The 21126-nt window shown below is 54.5% G+C and overlaps 1 protein-coding gene across 6 annotated transcripts in view; it reads right to left on the bottom strand.

Annotated features, from left to right (window-relative positions):
- Positions 1–4647: 4647 nt before the first annotated feature.
- The window catches only part of SLC29A1 (solute carrier family 29 member 1 (Augustine blood group)), a 34799-nt gene continuing 18320 nt past the window's right edge, over positions 4648–21126 (bottom strand). For 3 of the 6 annotated variants that reach the window (XM_054061230.1, XM_054061227.1, XM_054061229.1), the window contains 12 exons: positions 11410–11492; positions 10833–10914; positions 10421–10593; positions 10055–10194; positions 9711–9845; positions 9447–9544; positions 8981–9071; positions 8761–8852; positions 8512–8620; positions 8174–8259; positions 6270–6469; positions 4648–5638 (listed from right to left, as the gene is read on the bottom strand). In XM_054061230.1, coding sequence (XP_053917205.1) covers positions 5527–5638; positions 6270–6469; positions 8174–8259; positions 8512–8620; positions 8761–8852; positions 8981–9071; positions 9447–9544; positions 9711–9845; positions 10055–10194; positions 10421–10593; positions 10833–10914; positions 11410–11438 — 1347 coding nt within the window. In that variant the 5' untranslated portion in view covers positions 11439–11492 and the 3' untranslated portion in view covers positions 4648–5526. Of the gene's footprint in view, positions 5639–6269; positions 6470–8173; positions 8260–8511; positions 8621–8760; positions 8853–8980; positions 9072–9446; positions 9545–9710; positions 9846–10054; positions 10195–10420; positions 10594–10832; positions 10915–11409; positions 11493–12264; positions 12455–13149; positions 13216–17730; positions 17866–21126 lie in introns of those variants that run through there. The other 3 variants (XM_054061228.1, XM_054061231.1, XM_054061232.1) reach the window with 3 other exon arrangements.

The raw sequence follows: 21126 nt of genomic DNA, 5'->3' as shown, positions 1-21126 counted from the left end.
CCATTTTCAGCCTGCGATTGCTGGCAAGCAGCCAGCAAGAGAGCTTGATGTTGGTGTCACTTCTCCCTGACAACCCCCAGGGGCCATAGTGGCCGAGGGTGATAAACTCTGCTCATGGATTTTGAGTTCAGTGCAAGGGGTGCATGAATCGGAGGTGATGCCTCAGGTTTGTCTGTTATCTGGGACAAAAGCCAGGGGTTGGCCAGATACTGCCAAATTCCCCAGGACTGCAGAAGCCCAGAGGGGGCAGGCTGAAGGTGGGAGGAAAGGTGGAGTCTAGAGCGAAGAGCAAGAACAGTTTAGCCAAAGAGCTGTGGAGAGACAGCCCCAGCACAGTCCTGAGCTGTCACTCCATCTCCTGCTCCGCACTGCCAGGCAACAGGCAGATGGCTCCTGCCACAGCTCCTGCCCCCAGGGACACTCATATCAGACCAGTCAGCAGTGATGCAGGCTCGGGTCCTGGCACAGCTGGCCCAGTTGACACATGCCAACTGAAAAGGTTTGTTCCCATGCAATGCTCTGGGTAGACAACTGCTGCCTGCTGGAGATGGCCCCCACGGGTAATGTGTTTCTCTCATCTTCATGGTGGCTGGGCAGGTCACCTAAAGCAAGGCTCTGACAACCAGTCAAGCAGGATAGAGACCAGCAGCCCAATACCCTTGGGGACGTGCTGAGACCCCTCCCATTCATATGGTAGGCATGAAACACAAAGGACCCTGCTGTGTAAAACATGCTATTTGATACCTTAATTCCAGTAGAACAAAACAACAGAAATTGAAATACAATATCCTACCCTGGGCATCTGGGAAGACAGCAGCTCAGAGGAAGGGCTCTCCCACCCCAGTGGAACAAGGGCAGTGTTTGATGCCTACTGGGAACATGGGAGACCCCATGGAGGGGAGAGACTGATGCTTCCTCACTTCTGCTCTCCATCAGTTGTTCCTACACAAGCAGAAGGACCAGACAGGCCTCGAGCTTGAATCAGTCACTACTGACAAACAGGAAATCATGCCCTCCTGCCCCCAGACAAACAGACCCAACTAAACAACTCCAAAAAAGAGATGCCACCAAGGAGTCAGTGGCAGCAATTGGGAGTAGATCCCTCCTAAGCAGACATGAAATGGGTAGGCAGGTATCCTGCCTCCACTTCTCTGGGGCATGGAGGAGCTCTGGCTCACCTGTGATGTAGTAGATACTCTTCTGGGTCACCTTCATATGGGACAGGTACTCAAAAGCAAAATCACTTCATCCTGTGATTGGGATGTGTGGTAAGGCAGCAGCTCCAAAAGGTGCTTTTGGTTTTTTGAGTCCTCATGGATGCCCAGTTGGGGGCAGGAGAGATGCATGAAGTTTCCAGGATGGGATTTACATGCACTTGGCCACCCCCCAGGTACAGCTATCTCTGCTTACCCTGTAACTATTTGAGCCCTGGCCCTAGGGTAATCCAAGGGGCGAGATGCTCACAAAGGCTCTCTGTGGCACTTGCAAGACCCCCTCAACTCTGACATCCACACAGAGAAGACATGGCACATGGACAAGCCCGCTTTTGAGGCAGACACATCAGGGGTCCCTCCCTCCTCCAGGTGCAGGGTGTCCAGCTCACTTTCAGATTCTTGGAAAAAGGCCTTGTAAAATATCTTGTAGTTCTCTTTGTCCTCTGCCAGCTCAGAGAAAAGCTCCAAGCATATTTTCACAATGTTTTTATGGATCACCTTGAGGTTCTTGTTTTGCTGGAGCATCTCACAAGCGATGCTCAGAGGCAGGTCCTCTGAGTCGGCAACACCCTGGATGAAGTCTGAGTAGAGGAAATGAAAACAGGAGTCAGGTTAGGAGCTCTGAGCTTCATTACAAGGGAAGTGCTACGACAGTGATTGCTGTGCACCAGCTGGTGCCTCAGCCAGCCCCTTTGTACTGAGAGCCGTACCACAGGCTGTGGGGGTCCCAGCTCCACACTGGGAGGCTGAAGCAAAGGGCTCTAAGGTATTCATGGATGAGCTTGTCACAGCTGTCCATGATGAAGACACATCTCACATGCAGCTTGATGTTTTTCTTCATCTTGTTCTCAAAGAGGTCAAAAGCAGCATGGTGTGGGATGAACAGCAAGGCCCTGAATTCCAGCTGCCCTTCCACAGAAAAGTGCTGCAGAGCCAGGAAGGAAAACCAGCTGCTGTGGTGCTACCCCTTCCCCGAAGACCCACTGTGGGCAGGCTGAACTGATCTTCCTCAGCACTGGGGCTGGCAGGGGGCACAGCGGGATCTCTAGCATCTGAGCAGCCTGCGTTTCTCGCATCAGAGGCAATGCTGATGAGCTCCCACAGGAAGATCTCCTTGTTGGAGTAGAAGGTATTGATGATGAGAGACAGGAGCTAGGTGATCTCCGTCTGGAAGGAGAAGGTCTGCGCATCCTCCTCCCCATGCTTTAACTTCCTCAGGCATCTGCAAGGCAATTACAAGCTGGTAGCACTGGAGTGGGGGGATCAGTGGGGGCACCCAACCTGGGCGCAGCTTCCTTACTGTGCCAGGGGTGATGGAGCTGGAAAAGAGCCACAACCCTCCCCAGGTGCCTTTTATAGGCACAGGGGTCATACTGCTCACCATCTCCTCCTGCCCTGGCTCCTGCTGCACCTTTACAGCCCCAGCCACCCTCAGGAACACAGCTCCCCACCAGCCTCTGCCTGTTGCACTGGACACTGTACAAGGTGGCCCCGTTGCAGTTCCCTGCTCTGGGTGTCACAGCACCAGGTGGGCACCAACAGTGCTGCCTTTTAGCGGTGGCAACTGTGGTGGAGGCAGTCGTGCATCTCTCAGCACCAGGACACTGCTGGGACAGCCTGAAGCCAGGGGTCCCTGCCACCAATCTCTGTGGTGCTTGGAGGGAGATGAGCCCATGTCCCTCTGAGTGCTGCAGAGAGGGGTGGCGGGGAGCCCCAGTGAGGGACTATTTCATAGAATCATAGACTCATTAAGGTTGGAAAGGACCTCTAAGATCGTCTAGTCCAACTGTCAGCCCCAAACCACCTCCCGCAGTGCCATGTCTACATGCTTTTTGAATACCTTCAAGAATGGTGACTCCACCACTTCCCTGGGCAGCCTGTTCCAATGCTTCACCACTCTTTCAGTAAAGAAATCTTTCCTAATATCCAGTCTAAACCTCCCCTGATGCAACTTGAGGCCATTGCTTCTCATCTTGTTACTTGGGAGAAGAGACCAACACCCACCTCCCTTCAACCTCCTTTCAGGCAGTTGTAGACAGTGATAAGGTCTCCCCTCAGCCTCCTCTTCTCCAGGTTAAGCAACCCCAGCTCCCTCAGCCGTCTCTCGTAAGACTTGTTCTCCAGCCCCTTCACCACTGTCGTCGCCCTTCTCTGGACATACTCCAGCATCTCAACGTCTTTCTTGTAGTGAGGGACCCAAAACTGAACAGAGGATTCAAGGTGCAGCCTCACCAGTGCTGAGTACAGGGTCAGAATCACTTCCCTGGTCCTGCTGGCCGTGCTGCTTCTGATACAAGCCAGCATACTATTGGCATTCTTGGCCACCTGGGCACACCGCTGGCTCATGTTCAGCCGACTGTTGACCAGCACCTCCAGGTCCTTGTCTGCTGGGCAACTTTCCAATCACTCTTCCCCAGGCCTGTAGTGCTGCATGGGGTTGTTGTGACCCAAGTGCAAAACCCAGCACTTGGCTTTGTTGAATCTCGTGCAGTTGGCTTTGGCCCATTTATCCAGCCTGCCCAGGTATTTCCCGCAGTTGGCAGCAGAGGAGCCCTGTCGTGCATGGGCAGAGGTGTGAAACGCTTCCAGAGGTTTACACAGGGGTCACAGACAGTGCCCTCTGCACTGGTTCCTCGTCTCCTTGCGACCATGAGGTCTGGGCCTAAATGGGGAATCGAGGGTTTCTGCTGCCCCAGCTCCATGCTGCAGCTTCCCCTGAAGCCAAGATCTATCTAGCTGTGCCATCCTGAGGCTGGGTATAATCAGGAACTCTGGGAGGGGACAAGCTCTGGTGGTGAGGATAGGCTGTAGGGATTGTGTCAGGGTCTGAGAGCAAAGCATTGGAAACCAGTGTTTGGATACGCTGTGTTTTTAGTGTCCAAGGGTAAAACTAAATCTCATGCCTTATCCTCCCCACTGCGGCTGCAGGCATGCAGCTCTGAGTCTTTCGTAATGCAGAGCTGGAACAATGCCTGGCCACTGCAAAGGAAGCTGGTGTGGGATGAAGAGATCTGGGACCTACAACCTTTGGCTGGGGAGGCCGAGGAGGCAATGGCTGTGCATGGTGTGGGATGGAGGGATAGTAATGTAGTTCGCCCTCAGTATCAGGAGACGGCACTCCAGCTGTTCCCAAGCACAAGAAAAGCTCCCATGCGAATGCGTTGCAGGTCACTGCACCCCAAAACATGCAGGTGTATCCCCTCATCAGAGGTGCTGAGAGCAGCACCTTCTCATGCTGGATGTGTCCCTGTAGCAGAGCCGCTGGGTCTGTAAGTGCAGGGAATGCACACACTGCTTCACTGTCTGATGCTGCTGGCTACAGGGGCACCAAAGATGCCCAAGAAATGCCAGTGCCCTTTCCCTGTGGCCCTTGCCCCTCTGCAGTCCTCTCCCCTGTGATAATAGAGGAATACACACATACCCAACTGGGCTTTTCAATCTTTTTATAGAAAATGGCAACTGTACAGACACATTTACACAGACGAGGGATGGGAATGCCAAGGGAGAGGTCAGGCCTCCCCCTGCAGCACAGATGGGAAGTGGGAAGGGAGTTCTCTCCTCTCCTCTTGCAGCCCACAACGGGACCTCATGTCATACAACCAGGAGGCAGAAAGAAAACTAGAAAAATCACCAAAAAAAAAAAAAAAAAAGGAAAAGTAGGGAATAAAGTCAAGGAGAGGGGGAGAAGGCGGGGTGTGGAGACCGCCTCCTCCATCAGGCTAGTAACAGGCTCTTTATGTAAGTGGGACATGGATGTCTATGTCCATGGGATGCTGCTTTGCAGGGGGATGGGTGTCTAGCAGACTGCAGGGATAGGAAGGCTGCTGGGGCTCTCCTCCCTATTTGCAAGTCTCACCAGTGGAAGTGGTGTGGGATGTTTCCAGAACCTCTGAAAGGAGAGCAAGTCCCTAGGTGCCCTGGGGACAAGGGCAAGAGAGGGAATAACACTGGATACCAGCCTTCAACTCTATCAGAGAGGAGGAGGCGTTGAATGGCTTTTGGCCTTGAGCTTGGGAAATTATGCAGCGTAGGAGGCAGCTGGACCTCTGTGAGATCCCAAGTGTCTTACACGCGCACACACACACACACAGAGCATGGGGAAGGAGAAGGCACGTAGGCCTGAAGGCATCACACATCCGAGCGTGGCAGCAGCCAGGCAAACCCTGCAGGAGTTGAACTGTCCCTGGGTGTAACGGCTGCCATGGCAGTGTGATTTGGCAGGTGTTATCTCCCCACAGCGCCGAGATATCCAGGGCCTTGGAGGAGGATGCGGAGCCATTCTCAGAGTCCCTGCACCCTCCATGTGCCTCTGCTAGATGAGAATTCGGAACAGAAAGGAGATGGCAGCTCCTAGGGCCAAGCCCAGTGACAAGAAAAAGGCCATGACGGCTCCAGCTGTCTCTGCTTCATGAGCAAGTACTTTCCTAGGGAAAAAACAGGTGTTAGACCCTCCTCAGGGATGCATGCCCAGTGCCCTGTTGTGAGTTCAATGGAGAGATGGGAGGAGGCCACAGAGAAGCCAGAAGCTGTGCTCCTCTGCAGCGAAGGAACAGCAAGACCAAATCAACTCTGGCTCCAAGAGCCTGCCTTCATATTTTGGGCTGGTGAAAAAGGAAAAAGTGCATCAGGCAGGCTGCCTTGAATCTTGTGGCACCAGGGACACTCCTCCCTGCCTCCTGCCCCACGCACTGCAGCCCACCTGGCAAAGCTCCAGCTGGACTCCTGCTCTGGGGAAGGCTGCTCATCCTACTGTGGGTGCTGTGCCACACTTCACTCCCCTGCAAATCCCCACTGTGTCCAGCCCCTTCTCCAGCATGGCAGGTGGAGGAAATGGACAGCCCCACCAACAGCTTTCCATCTCTAGGACATGGAGGCACAAGGCTGGGAGATGAGACACTGGGGTTGCCTTCCCTGAGGTGGCATGGCGATTCCCTTCTGTGCCTGCATCCCCTTCTCCAGATGCCAAAGCTGGACAGAGCCAGACTCCAAGAGTCATGCTGGGGCTGGCATTCAGGGATGTAATGAAAACTTCCCCTCTCCCCAGCTCTTACTCACTTGGGCCCGAAGCACATGCAAAGGCTGGCCAGGTAGCCATTGGAGATGGAGAAGAAGATCATGAAGATGATGTACCAGGCGTCATGAGAGAATACGACAGGGAGGTAGTCACGAGGTTGCACGTTGCACAGCATGAAAATAGGGATAAAGACGACACGGAGGGCCACCATCACTGGCAGGAGGCAGCTATCCTTCCCAGGCTGGGAGAAAAGCACAGGTCACTGAGCATCTGGAAGAGTGGATATTCCCCGTCCCATGGCATGCTGGCAAGGGCTATACAGACTCAATCGCTACTGTGCTGGGGACGCGGAGGAGCCACAGAGATGGCAAAGTTGCTGAGAGACTTGCTCTTCAGCATCACCACTTGCTATGGTAAGGAGGTCCTACTAGGTCTGGAAGTTCTACCCAGGCAACTTGGAAAGTAGCACACTAGAGCCAAAATACTAAGCTAGGCTTGAGAGTGACTGTTAAGCACTTGCTGGAGTCAACAGAGGCTGTCAGGAGAGCCCTGTGCGTGCTCACACAATCTCCTCCTGCAGCAAACCACCATGCAGGACAAGGCTGCCTGAGGTAAATCTCCTCTGGCACTTCAGGGCCTGTAAAATGGGCTTTAAGCAGCTCTTCAGCTTCCTATGCCACCTCCCAGCCAAGTCGGGCGAGATCAGCAATTTGGGAAAAGGATTAAGCTGAGGCTGCTTTGGACAGTGCTGGGAAAGGCACAGATCTCCTCAAATCCTAACAGAGTCCCTGGACATGTGAGGCTGGGATGGAGAAGACACTCTCCCCCTGTGTCACCCCTGCAGCTGGGACCAAGGCAGCCCCTGGCATTACATGTGCCTGGCTCCATCCAGGGTCCTGTTGGTGAGGTGCCAGGGTCGCAGATGATAGGGGTCTCTGGTCTGGGCTCAGGAGAGACCCACAGCTGTCTTGAGAACTGTCTGGAATGGCACAGCCACAGGACACTTCACGAGCACAGGGGGAAGCTGAGGTCAGGCCAGTTGCTGTGTCTGTGGGCAAACTGGCAAGAGCAGCAGCCTCTCCCGTTTGGAGGAGGAGAAAAGGAGCGAGTGGGGCCCCAACCAAGGAAATAAGGCCCTAACCACACGCAGTCAGACTTTCCACACAGCCTTGTTTTGGAAATGTCTCCTTCTGGGTCATCCCACCACTGAGGCTGTGGCCTGGACACCAGGCAATACGGCTCATGGCCAAGGCTGAGGGCAGCCAGCAGTGATGGCCAGGAGAGAAGCAGCTCCAAGCTGCGGGGAAGCCAGGCTTGGACAGACCCCATGGCGTGTGGTGCTGAGGAGCTTCTCTAAACAAACAGCCTGAACAATGCAGGGGGAAACAGCGTTTGGGGGGTGGTTGAGAGGGCAGGAAGAGAGACAGACAAGACAGTCCCCTTCCTCACCCACTCCCATCACTGCTCCCATCACTCAACTCCAGCAGGTCTGAGCCAGGCAGGGGAGATGTGAGCAAGAGGACCTCTGTGATTCACGTGGTATGGCTCTGCCCTGCTCCCAGGACAAGACTCTTTAAAGCAGCTGTGTCCTGTGCGGAGGCCAGAGGTTTTATTTTGGGCTGCCCTGTCTTTCACCGTCTTTCACTGCTGCCATCCTGCCTGGCTGTTTGCATAGCTGGAATGAAGGTTTGTTTACAAAGAGGCTGAAATGGAGGAGGCAGCTTCATCCAAGCCATGCCGAAAGAGAGGTGGGAGGAGGACAGGACAACACTGTGGTTCTTGACTCTGACCCGTAAATCTCTCCTTAGGACTTAAAGCCAAGGGAGGAGTCAGTTCTGCACCTCCTTCCTGCTCCAAGCCAAAGATGGCAGCCCCAGTGAAAGCTGTGGCTGAGGGGCTTAGGGAAGGAGACTGCCTGAGCATTTGCTCCCTGCCCCATGCTTACCCATGTGAAGAGGGCAGTAAGACTCCGTCCCATCCAGTCGAAGACATTAAAGAGCAGGAAGCAGGAGACAGGGATGAAGTAGAGACCTACATAAGGAGGAGAACTCACTGACAAACCAAGGGTGCCCCAGGCCCTCCCACCAACTGCATGGAGACTGTCTCTTGGGTCTAGGTCCTCCTCGTTTGTCAGTAAGGGCTGGAATGGTCTCCCAGCCAGGCCAGTATCCACATCATGCACAGTGTTTTCCTCCTCCCCTCAGGCATACCTACCTACTTCAAGCCCCATTTTCTTTTCTCCCATTTACCTCGTTCTCAGTTTCCATCCCTGGCCACACTTACCCCATTTGTTTCCCTGTCCGAGGACAGTGGACACCTTAGCTGTGATGGAAGGAAAGACGCCGATGGTGACAGTGAAGACAAAGCAGACAGACACAGCCATGACCCAGAGCTAGGCAGATGAAAGAAAGAGACTGGTACCAAACACAGGGCAAGAGACCAGTGCAGGGCTGGTCTCTTCCCCCCATGCTCTCCAACACCTGTGCCCATCCCCTGATAGGGTAGGGCATGAGTTGCTGGCAACTCACAGACCTTCTTAAAAATACCAATGACTGAAGGCTTCTCGTCAGGGTTGTGGATAGGGACGATCTTTGAGTTATTCTGTTCCATCCCATTAGGCTCATCTGCAAGGAAAGACATAAGTAGGGTAGCAGACCCTCAGAAAGCTGAGATCTAATTTAGTCATTCTATCTCATTCTTCCTCTCAGCTCTTCCACTTTTTCCCTTCCTCTTCCTGCCCTCAGCCCCTCACCTTTCTTAATCAGGTCTCTCTTGGTCTCCAGCTCTGCATTATACACATGGTACTCTGTCTTGTCCTTCATGGAGTAGTATCGAAAGAAATCCTGCAGAGAGACAGTCATGGAGAACTCATTCATGCGTGAGGGAAGGTGGCTGCCAGGGGCTGTGTGTTAATGGCAGGCATGGGCAATATGGGCAGATGCAGTATGGGGAAAGTATTCCTTCCCCTTATGTCTGATGTTGACACTTCCCTGCTTATCCATGGGCTCAGTTCCACAGTACCTCAAGGGAACTGGGGTATCTGAAGCAGAAAGTATGCCAGAGAGCTCACTCATGACAGGTGAGACCTTGCCCTGACTCAGGAGGTGAAGGCTGGCAGAAGCCAAGGCTAGGGTGCTAGTGGGCCATGGTCCTTGCGTCGTGATATGCAAAGGTTCTACGTCCCCACACCCTTCCCTACCAGGGTGACAACATCTCACCATGCGAGGCAGAAGGATGTAGGAGAAGATTGCCAGCACAATCGCCACACAGGCTGTGGTGAAGTAACCGATGTAGCTCTCAGGTTGCTGGGCACCAACTGGGAGTACAGGAAGGGAAGAGACAGGGAAAAAGGAAGAAGATGACAACAGCTCAGAGGAACAAGGCCCTGCTGGCATCTCTCCCCAACCTTACAGCATGACCCCAGCAGATACTGTTGACAGCAGTAGGAAGGCCCTGACACCCACAGGGCAGAGATTACTCACTGGCAATACTGAAGATCATTGCCAAAGCTGCAAAGGTGCCTGCCAAGCCCTGCCCACTCATGATGGGAGCTGTGTAGCTGGCAGGCAGGAGCCCTGCCAGTCCAAAGAGGCTGCTCTGGAGAATGGCACCAAAGGCTGCAAAGGGGGAAGACGGGCAGAAATGAGAAACCAATGGCAAAGACGGAGTGCACCTCTGCAGGGAGCCAAGGCCCCTGCCCTGTGAGGCAAGGCAGATCCCCTTCCTCCTTGGCTGTCCTGCAGCGAGACTCATGCTTTTCTCCCAGAGAGATCAGCCCTAGCCATAAGGCTGTGCCTGTTTCCTTCCCCCCTGCTGCCTCACTCACAGTTGATGAAGACGATGCTGATCATAGTGAAGACAAAGAAGGGAAGAGGCTCCATGTCAACCTTCACCATTACTGCAGTAACTAAAAACACCAGCCCAATGGCCACCAGGCTGCCTGAGATGCGGATCTGTTGTGGAATCCTGCAAAAGAGGGTCACAGTGAGGAAAACCCACCCCTCAAAAGCCTGTGAGGCTGGCACCAAGTTGTCCCATTGGAATCCTGGCCAAATCCCAGCACAGGAGACCAGTGTTTTGCCTTTGACTTGGCTGAACAGGCTGTGGCTTGGCTCAGTGCTGGAGCAGAAGCATGGGGCAGGGCTGGGCAGCCCAGTGGGGGCTGGCAGGGACAAGGATGGGCAAAGCTCACCGCTGGTGGATGAAGGAGTTGAGGCAGGTGAAGACAAGGAGGGGCACCATGGCACAGAGAGTCATGAAGTTGTCAAACATGGACTGCAGGTAGGAGTTGGGCAAGGCAGCCTCACCGGTCCGGTTCTGGGGGTGGCTCATCTCCTCCGGGTCCGCAAGGCGTCTGATGAAATACTGCAAGGGAAGCAGCCTGGTGGGGCCAAGGTGCTGCGAGGCCTTCCCTCGGCACACTCAAGCCACCGTTGTCCCTACTCTGGCCCCATGCCCAGCCCTCCTGCCACCTCAGTGCCACTCATCTCACCAAGGTCACCCACGCTCTGTCTCTTGTGTGCAGATGCAGGGGTTCTACACTGCACTGTGCTTTGACAGGGTACAATCAGTGTCGTGGGTAGCAGTGGGTAGGAAGCCCTCACCTCCCGGGCAGTCATGAAGAAATTCCATGGCAGCAGTGTTCCCAGGCCAAGGATGAAGAAAATCAGCCAGACAGCCTTGTACCTGTGGAGAGAAGAGAGCAGTTCGGAGTGGGATGATGAACAGGGCAGGGAACAGGCATCACTTCTGACTGTCACTGATCCCACAATGGGAGGCACGAGGAGGAGGAGGGAGGACAAAAATGTATTGCCCTGCCCCACAGCCCCTGCAGGCCTGAGCTGCCAGAGGAGATATGCCACCACAGAGGAGCTACGGAGGCCTTCTTCAGGAAGGTACAAAGGCAGAGGGAGGTTGGCTGCTCCTCAGCACACACAGCACCCTGAAGCACAGTGGCTGTTGCCAAAGCAGGGAGGGAGTCAAACTCACCAGGCGTGTCCTAGCACCAAGGGCTGTCTAGAGCCTGTTTGCTATGGAAAAGCTGATGGAGAGAGCAACTCGGGGAAGGGACAGCTCAGTAGCCCAGTGAACATGCAGGAGAGGTAGTCCCCCAGATGCTGGGTCCCTCTGTCCTCCCTCACCTCCTGGTATCCTAGATGTGCCCCCACAGCCTGGTATTACCTGTCTTGGGGCCCGTCTCTTGCTGTCATTTTGTGTGGCAAGTGTCAGCACAGGTTCCAGCAAGTCTTGTGGCTGGTCTCCGTCTGGAAAGCAATCAGAATATTTTATGGGGGAGTGAGGGACACAGGACAGGCAGAGGAGTTCTGGTTTGAACTCCCTGGCCATACTGCTGGCTATGTGCTCCACAGTACCGCGAGACAAATAAGAGTCAGCAAATGGTGAGAGTGCAGCACAGCAGCTTTGGAAACCCGTGGCTCAAAGTCTTTCAGCCAAGGGGCTGAAATACATGGCCTTATTCTGCTGGCTGAGGGACACCAAGCCTTCCCTCTGATAGGGAAACTGCTTTCCTGAGATGCACAGGATGGTTGGTGCCAGCTGCCCAGCTGCTCTGCAGCAGGCTCTTAAGGGATTTGTGAGTCTGCAGCTCTCTTTGCCCCCAATCCTGGGGCTGTGAGTGAAGCATGTGCAGCAGGCTGCATCTGCCTGCCCCCGTCCTCCTCACGTCCCTCCAATGCCCGGGGCACAGCAGCACTAAAGACACGTTTAATTCAGCACCCACTCCAGCCAGAACCACACAATACCCCCATTTCCAATTCTCACTTTCCTGGAGCTCTTGCAGCCTTTTTCAGGTCACCTTGAAAAGCCACGGGCGTCCCTGGCACCACTGTCCGCTCCTCAGTGCCCACCACTCCTGTTCCCACACCACCACCTGCCCAGACCCTTCCACCACCCTGGCGTTGTTCTTCCTACAGACAGCCCCAGGGCCCTTGAGAAGGGACCTTCCTTCCCCTGCCCCCATCTCCTCTTTCTAAGGGCAGAGAGGGATTAGCCGCCTCGGAGAAGCTGCAGGCCTGCCTTGTCCTCTTCCAGTACGGGTAGCACAGCATGGGGTTCTCCGGCACCTCTCCTAGGGCTTCATTTGCGGCAAAGCTCCTGGCACCGAGTCTCTGGATCCCCCAGGGCATGCCCCCTCAGCCGCCCACACCGCTGCTGCCGGTTACAGCATCTCTGTCTGTACCCTGCCAGGTAGGGCGAGGAGGCGGGCAGGAAGCAGCATGCTGGGATTTGTAGTCCCTGCAAGACCCGGCACGTTTAAAGGCAGCAGAGCTCGGTCCTTGTCACAAGTGGCTGCGTGGTTCTGGGCACAGCTCGCCTCCTCCCCTGGTGTTGTCCTGCAGGCTGGGAAATCTATAGCTATAATGAAGCCAAAACATAGCCAGCAGGATGTAGAGAGGGATTTATGATGCCTGTTAGCCGCTTGGAAAAGCCAGAGCAGGATGACAGGTGTGTCTGCCCCATGTTGAACAGATTGCCCCACCAACCTGGCAGGTGCCACCCTGTTGATGCCAGAGCCAACTGCAATGCAGCTCCTCTGCCCTCCCACAAAGACAGCTCAGGGCATGACCTCGGCTCCCAGAGAAAACATCCCAAAATACTCTCCTAGCAGCCTGCCAGTGCCTCTGTGGGCAGATGCCCCAAGCCCTGACCTGGGATTAACAGAGGGATCTGCAAGAACAACTGCTACCCCTTCACACACACAAACACCACCAGGATCACTGCTTGTCCACGAGCAAACAGATCTCTCTCCCAAAGAGGCAGCAGTAGCCCAGCTGCCCCCACTGGTCCCCAGCAAGCCCTCAACACACTGCCCAGCCAAGCTTCTGTCCCTCATTCCAGTCCCCCACCAGGTCACATCAGTGTCCCAAGAATCCAGGGCAGAGAATGGCCCCACAGACATACCTGGGAAGGACGGAGCCAGGGTAAGCCCTGTGTTCAGCGTATTTGAAGGCGGCGCAGTCCCCGCCCTTCCACACACCCCTGCTCTTGAGGGTGAGCGTCAGGCCCTGGCTCAAGTCACGGGGGCTGGGGCCATGTGGGTCTAGAGGCACTGGCGTAGGAGAAGAGGTGTCAGGTACCACAGCTGGCACACAGCCTGGGTCCTGTTGCCCAGGCACATAAGGAAGGGAGGAAGGGAAGGGTGTTGTGGAAGAGGTGGCAGGAGCCAAGGGCACTGGGGAGGAGGCAGCGGGTTTGAGACTGGGGCTTGGGGCAGGGCACTGCACACTGCTCCACTACACTGCTTTCCTGGCCACCTCCTGCTTCCACCCGGAGAGTGCCCACTTCCCCACACCAGGAGCTCCTCGGTGGGCCCGGCTCAGCTGCCCGGCTGCAGTCTCCTGCCTGCTCTATTTGTTTTCTGTCTCCTATTTTTTTCACAAAGAGCCAGTGCCTGCCAAGGAGCACACAGGTCAGCACTCATTATGGCAGGAAATGTGTCCAGCTGCCAGCTCTTAAAACAACCCTACAATAAACAGAAAAAGTCACACAAACCAACACCAGCAACAAGTGGCATCCCTGCTTCCACCCTGCAAGAGCAGCCCTACCAAAAGGGACCGGGGAGGGAAGGGATTCTCCAGCCACCTAGGAGCCGGTACAGCACAGCTCTGACCACCTCTAGGAGGAATCTCCTGATGGTTAGCCAGGCTGGTAAGTCGGTGGCTGCACAGCCAAGTGGACAGGGAAAAGGAGGAGCAACGCCGGGCCTTGATGTAAGGACATTCATTTTGTTCCTGGGTGTAGAGCAATGTCTTATCCCCTGGAAGCAAGGTGTAAGCAGAAGGACCAAGATAACAAGGAGTGGGCTCAAGAAACCAGAGGCTAGCACCTTTGAGCATGTACAAACAAGAAATGGCTCAATTTTAATTGCCCTTTCACACCACACAAAGAACTTGACAGGCGCTAAATGACACCTGTAGTACTGGACAACGTACAGTCCCATTGCCAGCCAAGCCCTGGGAGACCACAGACGGGCCAGCTGTCACCAAAACCACCTAACCTCTGCAGAAAAACTTGCACTGCAGGACAGCCACACCTGCAGGCAGTTGTTTGTCACCACGCTTCTGATATTTCCCTACCTCTCCCTTCCCACGCGTTGCCTTTTCTCCTGATTCTGCTGTCTTCACCTAAGGTGAGCCAGCATGCGCTTGGCTTTCCACTCAAAAGCAACCTCACTGTGCCTAGCAGGCATTCTATGGGTTTATACCCAGAAACATCAGCTATTTAAAGAAAAGCTCTTTACGACACACCACACGTAGCACCATCTTTGCAGTACTTAGACAAGGGGATGTTGGCTGGCCCAGTGGTGATCACCCTGTGTCCTCCTTCCGCCACTTGCAGGGGATCGCTTTGCAGGAATAAGGTCAGCATTTCCTCCGAGTGTAGCCAAGACAGGGCAGGGCCAGATGCCTTCCCAGGCTTCACCCCATCCCCTACATCCGCTCACCCCCCTGGGTGACACCAAAGCCCTCCTGGCAGGAAGGCTGATCTGGAGGCTCATCACAGTTTACCTGCAGGCAGGGCACAAGCCCACCACAGGTACGTGAGCGACGTGAAGCCCTGGTGGCCGTGACTCAGCTGTAGGATGGGAAATGCTCTGACTGCCTGTTTAGTGAGATTTCATGTGCGTGCCTAAACTCTAACCACACTGCTCACAGGGCCTCCTACCTCATGCTGGGGTCCAGGGAACCAGCCTGCTGGGCAGCGTTCTGCCTGCCTCTACCTTCAGCTATGAGGACATGTCCTTGTATTTCACAAGATCTATGAGTGTGTGCAATTTTGTACCACCACCACAGTGCTGGGACAAATGCAAGCCCTCCCAAAATAAGGGTACTCTGGGTCAAATCAGAGGCTCGTCTGGTTCAAAAGCTAGTCTCCATCAGAGGACAAAAGCAGATGCCAAGAGAGGTTAAGAATGGCACAGGTGTAGACTAATGCCCCCCCGACTGCTCTCCCAGTCTCCAAGCTCGGAAGGATATATTGTTCATGTATTTTGAAGCCTATGGCAGGTTTCACTTCTGTGAAATCCCTGCTTCCCCCTATAACTCGGGAGCCTTTGAGCAAGGGCTGTATGTCTCCCTGTACACAGGACCCTGGCCATAGCTCCCTCATCCTCACCATCAAAGGGTGGATCAACATTGGAGTGGCTTCTCCATGCCAGCCACAGCTTTACAGGCCTGGATTATATCCACCCTACATCACGTTTTCCAAACAGAGAAATTCTAGCTCACTTAGTCATCCAAGCACAGCTCCACGCCTTTGGTCCTCCTTGTTGCTTTCCTCCCAACCTTCCTTTGGCTCCCCTTGGCACTTTTGGAGATGCTGAGGCACACAGGGACTACGAGGGGGTGGGCCATCAATTTGAAGAGCAGCAAAAGGCTTTCCTATGTTGTTTCTGCTTTATCAGTCACAAAGATGATTTGACGTGGTTTTACGCACACCAACCTATCTAAAACAGCCCCAGGCCTTGCTACAAGGAGCCAGCTCAGTGTGTAATCTTGTTTGTGGATTTGGGGCTTCTTTCCCCCCCCCCCCCACTCTCATCTATCACTTGATATTTATCTAAACTGAATTTCAGCTGCCTACTGCCCAGTGTTGTAATGGTCTCCTGTACTCTTCCTGGCTGGCACTTGCGCCCATGAACCTGAGTAATCCAATCACCTCAGCAAGCCCTGTCATCTCATTGCTCATTCGCTTTTCCAGGTCACTCACAAACACATTGAAAACACATGGGACCCAATGCAGCCATCTCTTTCCACAGCGAAATCCGACCGCTGACTCCTACACTCTCCTTCCTGTTTTTGTACCAATTATGCGGCCATGTGAGGACCTTCCCTCTTGACCAGCCAGTTCCCTTACAAACAGCACTGAAAGTCCTGGTTGAACGTTTTTTTGGGGAAGCAGGGTGTGTGCCATGAGCCTAGAGTCCCTGTGAAGCACTGTCCCAGCTTGGGGGCCCCTCAGCCGGAGCCTCTCCACTTGCCCACAGACCACGTCCCTCCACAGGCGCCTGGGAGGCGCAGCAGATTCACCAGTCAGCTTTTCCCTGAAGTTCCCTCCAGACTTTCTTGGAAATGAAGGTCACATTGTTCCCACCCTCCCAGTCCCCAGGGCTGGGGCAGTTGTGAATGAATGACTAGCGGCCACACGTGACAGACAACTTCTTCACCCTCCCTTTCCTTCTGGTGAACATCGCCTTGCCCTAGCAACTTGTTGCTGTTTAGCTGTGCTTTCTAACCTTTCCTCTCCAGAAGATCTGAGGAGCCTCCCAAAAGAATATGGAAGAAACTGCTTAGGCTCTTCTGGAGCAGATGGAGAGACAAAAGCTTCATCTGGCTTTTCTGCTATGACTTCTTTCCCTCCAGTCCCCCAAGACTGGAGGAAAACGGACAGCATGGTTCCTACTCCTGATGTGCTTTGCAAGCAGTTTCCATTAGAGAGCTGCTAACACTTCCTATTATGCTTGTTCTTCTCATTTCCGAGCCCTGCCTTTCTGCAAAAAGGTTCGTTGTGCCATCCGCACCCGCATCTACTCATGCCTGCATCCTCAGCAGGGAGCTCAGCGATGCAGCACGATGGGGGCATTTCTGCCTTCCCCCTTGCCTCAGCTGCATGCAGATAAACCCTTCTGCACCACAACAGCCTGTCAGGAAGAAAAAACCTCCTGCAAGGCAGCCTGCGCAACAGGGTCCCTGGGCAAAATTTCTGACTTGCTTCACCTTGCTCCATCCACTCCTCCATGGACAAAAGGAGAGGCAGCTCTTAGACTCTCTCTGCCTTCAGTCTTGCGGCACTTGCAGCAAACACACAAACTCCCTACAGAGCAGAAGCTACAGAGGCTGTCCCCACTCCCAGCACCCACCACTGGCTACTATCTCGGCTGCCAGGTGGTGTGGGGAGGCACGGGGGGAGCATTCAGCCATGAGGTGTGTTTTGAACTGTGCACACCAGCCAGCTGCAAAGTCCCTTATCTGGAGAGTTCAAGAAGCCCTGAGAGGCTCCCTGGGGGCCCTCACCATTGGCAGGTAAAGCAACTCAGCCAGGCAGCAAATTCCCCTGGGCCTGGTGGGATTCACTGCTATCCCTGAAGGGCTTCCCACCAGAAAGAGGGGAGCAGGCAGTGACAGGGCAGAGCCAGCCACAAAACTCCCCTAGGCAATGTAACTGGGACTACTCTTCTACCCATCACCAAGTTCTATGTGGCCACGCGTGTTCAACCCCCCATCGGGGCTGCAGAGTGGGCTTCCATCCTCGACACAGCATTGGCCAAATATCAACAAGGGGTCCCTAGTGATGGCAGCCCCATGATGAACACACCTCCCCCCACACGTAGTGAGTGCCCAATCCCTCGCCAACCTGATTTCCAGCCAGAGAAAACCCCTCCAGGCACCCACCTAACCCCCCGGAGCAGAGAAAAACGCTCCTGCTTAGCATCCCATCAAATGCTGCAGAGGGTACATTTTAATGTCACAGCAAAAAGCTTACCAGAAAGGTAGGTTGGTCACAGACTCACTCCTGGTCACTTCAGGCCATAGGACTGCAGAGATGGTGCAGCCTTGGGAGAGGCAGGAAAAGCTCCACAAATATCAGAGCAGTCATCTGCTCCAAGGCCAGTGGTTTTGGAGTGCAGAAGAAGATACAGTGCCTGGAAGGGCAGGAACTAAGGGGAAGACGTAATTTCTGAAGAAGCGTCACAGGAGGAGAGATAAGCTAGTCTCAGGAGCCTGTTTGCAGAGGCTAGACGTGTAGGGCTCTTCCGAGCAGCTGGTTTCCCTGATGGCACATGTTCAGGCCACTGTCCCCATGGAAAAAGACCATCCCCTCCAAGCCACAACCTTGATTTGCTTTCCACAGGCTGGAGAAGGAGGAAGTTTTTTCCAGGGATAGGTTCAAGCTCCATTTGTTGGAAATTTAGAAAAATAAAGACCCTTTCTGCCAAGGGCAGAGAGAGGGATTTGCTCCGGGCTCCACTCAATACAGCTGCAGAAACCTACAAAACCAGGCAGAAACCACTTCCAGGACCTGGATAGTGCCTCAGGCAGCTCTCAGCACCTCCAGAGGTTGCCTGGAGGTAAGGAGGTGGGGGTGGGTGGGGGGTGACACACTGTGGGCAGGCACCAAGGCTCACACCAAGCTCACACCACTTGGCCACTGCTTCCTATGGGACTGCCATGGGTTCAGGGAGAGTCTGAGGGCGCTTCTCTCCGGACCTTCATCCTTGCCTGGCATTCTTTGCAGCTGAGAGCTCCCCACAGCCCATGTCCCCAGAGCTGCTCCAAGCCCCCTGAAGTGCAGGTGGCCAGCAGAGGTGCTGCCTGGTTCTGCCCAGGGGCTGCAGGGAGGGGGATGCTGGACGGGAAGGGGTGCTCCCCCGGGATTGGCCTGGGGGCCACAGGGGGAAGAGGCACAATGGGAGGAAGCCACATTTCCGCTTCCCAATGGAGAAAATCTTAGAAGACCCCAGGGAGAATAATCAGGTATCATTAATGTAAAAAACAGCTGAGAGCACAAGGAGCGACCAGAGGCAGCCCCGAGTTGGGAGCTGGCCCTCCTTGCATGGAGGAGTCTGAGGGTTGGTGTAGCAGTGGCCCAGACCACCATGTACCAGGACAGTCATGCATGGAGGGCAGGAACAACCCCAACCACACCACAGCACAAGGCACAGTGCTGGTTCCTGCCACCCCACAGCCTGGCTCTCCTGCAGGCATGTGACACAGTCAGTTGGGAAGACAGATGCTTCCTGGTGGGCTAGGGAAGCTGTTTGGTAAGACCACCTGGTGCATGGCTGCTAGATGCATTTCTTCTGCTTTAGTAGCTTTTCACCAAGTCATGCTCAGGCTTGCTCAAGAGGAATGCCCATCTGTACAGATGATATCTTGGGCAGCCACACCTTGGGCAGCAGCAACAGCACGTCGGAGAGATGGGCTAAGACTAGAGAACTGTGTCCCTGTTTCCCCTTCATGTCTGCAGCTGAAAGGAGCAAGGGTGAGACCCATAGAGAGGAAGCACACAGCAAGACATGATGAGAACAAGCCAGCTTGTGGCCAAACAAGTCTGAAGATAAAGACTCAGTGAATGCATGGGAAGAAATCCAGGGGATAAGGTCCTACAGCCATAGAAAGAAAGAGGGGCAAGATTAGTTTCTCCATATCCTGCCTTCTCCCAGGCTTGGTAGGGCCATATTCATTAATACTAGCAACCCCGAGGTCACCACTCAGGGAGCAGTACTGGAGGGCAAGAGCTGGACTGCAGGAGGCCACCTGCCGCTGGTGGTCCCCAGGGTGCTGGGATGGAGAGGGGTGAGGATTCCTCTTTCATTGTGTCATGTTCCTGGCCTCAGGACTAAGCTCAGAGCTGGCAGACATGGGAAGGAGTCAGGCCAGGAATGATACAAGGGAGTTGAGCAAGGAGCAACCTGTGGTGAGGGGCTGGGGAAGGATGGGACAGCTCATTCTGCAGCCATGAGGTCCTCAAAATAGCCCAGCAGTAAGGAGCAAGGCAGGATGGCTGTGAAATCACTGGCAAGTTCAAAAGTGCCTCTAAATTGCTCTCCAAGTTATGCATGGAGTCCTTGCTATGCACAGAGCCACCAGCAGAGAAGGCTTGGAACTCCAAACATGCTCCCCTGCCCCAAATGCCACTGTGCACTTTACGGGGCCTCCTCTCCCCCAGGAGAGCCCAAGCCTAGGGCTCACCCCCAAAGCATGTCTGCTTCTGGAGCAAAACCCTGCGAAGGCTAATGCAGCTGCAGAGCTGCCCAGGAGAGGAAGGGCAGAAGAAGCCATCACCCAACTGGAAATAAGAACACCCGCCCACAGCAGCCCTGTGTCGAGGCACCCAGCCACCTCCCGCACCCCAGGACACCCTTGCCTCTTGTGTGACAGGTGTTGAATGGAAACATGCAGACCTGTCAGCAAGCAGGAACCCCACCTGCTGAAACACATGGCCCTGAGCCCCTTGAGCAGGTGGGAGAGTATCCCCAAGGCTAGAGGGAGTGAGCCTTGCCCCTGCACTCAGAGGACTCAGTGGAGGGGCTGCAGCAGGCTGCCCGCCCTGCTGGGCTCCTGTCACAGCAGCAAAGCTCATTTTGTCCCACTCAGCAGTTATTTTTTTTTTTTTTTTTGAGGCTGGTCCAGGCTGCACATCTGCTTCCAATTTAATGGGTAGGTGGAGGAGAGAAACCAGAGCCAGAACAACTCTATCATCCCCTGGCGTCGCCATCTCCCCAGCTCCCAAAAATATGGAAGGGCAATTCCTCCCCACTGACCAGCAATGCCCATCGAAGAAGCTGGGATGGACATGCAGGGGCCAACAACTGCTAGGCCTGCGGCAGGTTGAGGTTGGCTCCATCCTCCACGTGTCAGCTGTGCCTGGTGGCCAGGACAGAAATACAAGGGCTATTTTGGGTTCCCGCAGACCAAGAGGCCTTTCCGTTGTAGGCCAGCTTGGGAACAGTGGCCCTGGCTGACCGCTGCTTTCAGCATGAAATGTCCGCAGCCCTACTGGGAAAGGGGATGGCAAGCAGGGAAGCAGGTTTTGGCGCCCACCATGGTCCCACGCAGTCCCTCTGCCAGCTGCCTGTCCTGCCAAGAACCCGCTCACTTTGGACAGCCCGCAGCATCTTGCAAAACCCAAACTGGCTTCAACTGCTAAATGCAGGCATTTCATGATAGACAGGGCCACGGCATCTCTACTCTACGAGATGATGCATGTCTGTCACCCCCTCAGCCCCACATCTCTTTTATCCCAGCCAAGAGGAACTCCACGATCCCCAGAAACAAAAGGAGGGAGCAGAGATGGATGCCCTCACTGGCTCTGAGTTGGGGGCACTCTAGGAGCCACACACCTTCACATTTCCCTGCTGATTTTAACTAAATTAGG

This window comes from Cuculus canorus, chromosome 3 (assembly GCF_017976375.1).
Source record: "Cuculus canorus isolate bCucCan1 chromosome 3, bCucCan1.pri, whole genome shotgun sequence".
Classification (NCBI taxonomy): Eukaryota; Metazoa; Chordata; class Aves; order Cuculiformes; family Cuculidae; genus Cuculus; species Cuculus canorus.
The sequence above is the reverse complement of the archived record's forward strand: the minus strand, read 5'-3'. Positions and strand labels throughout refer to the sequence as shown.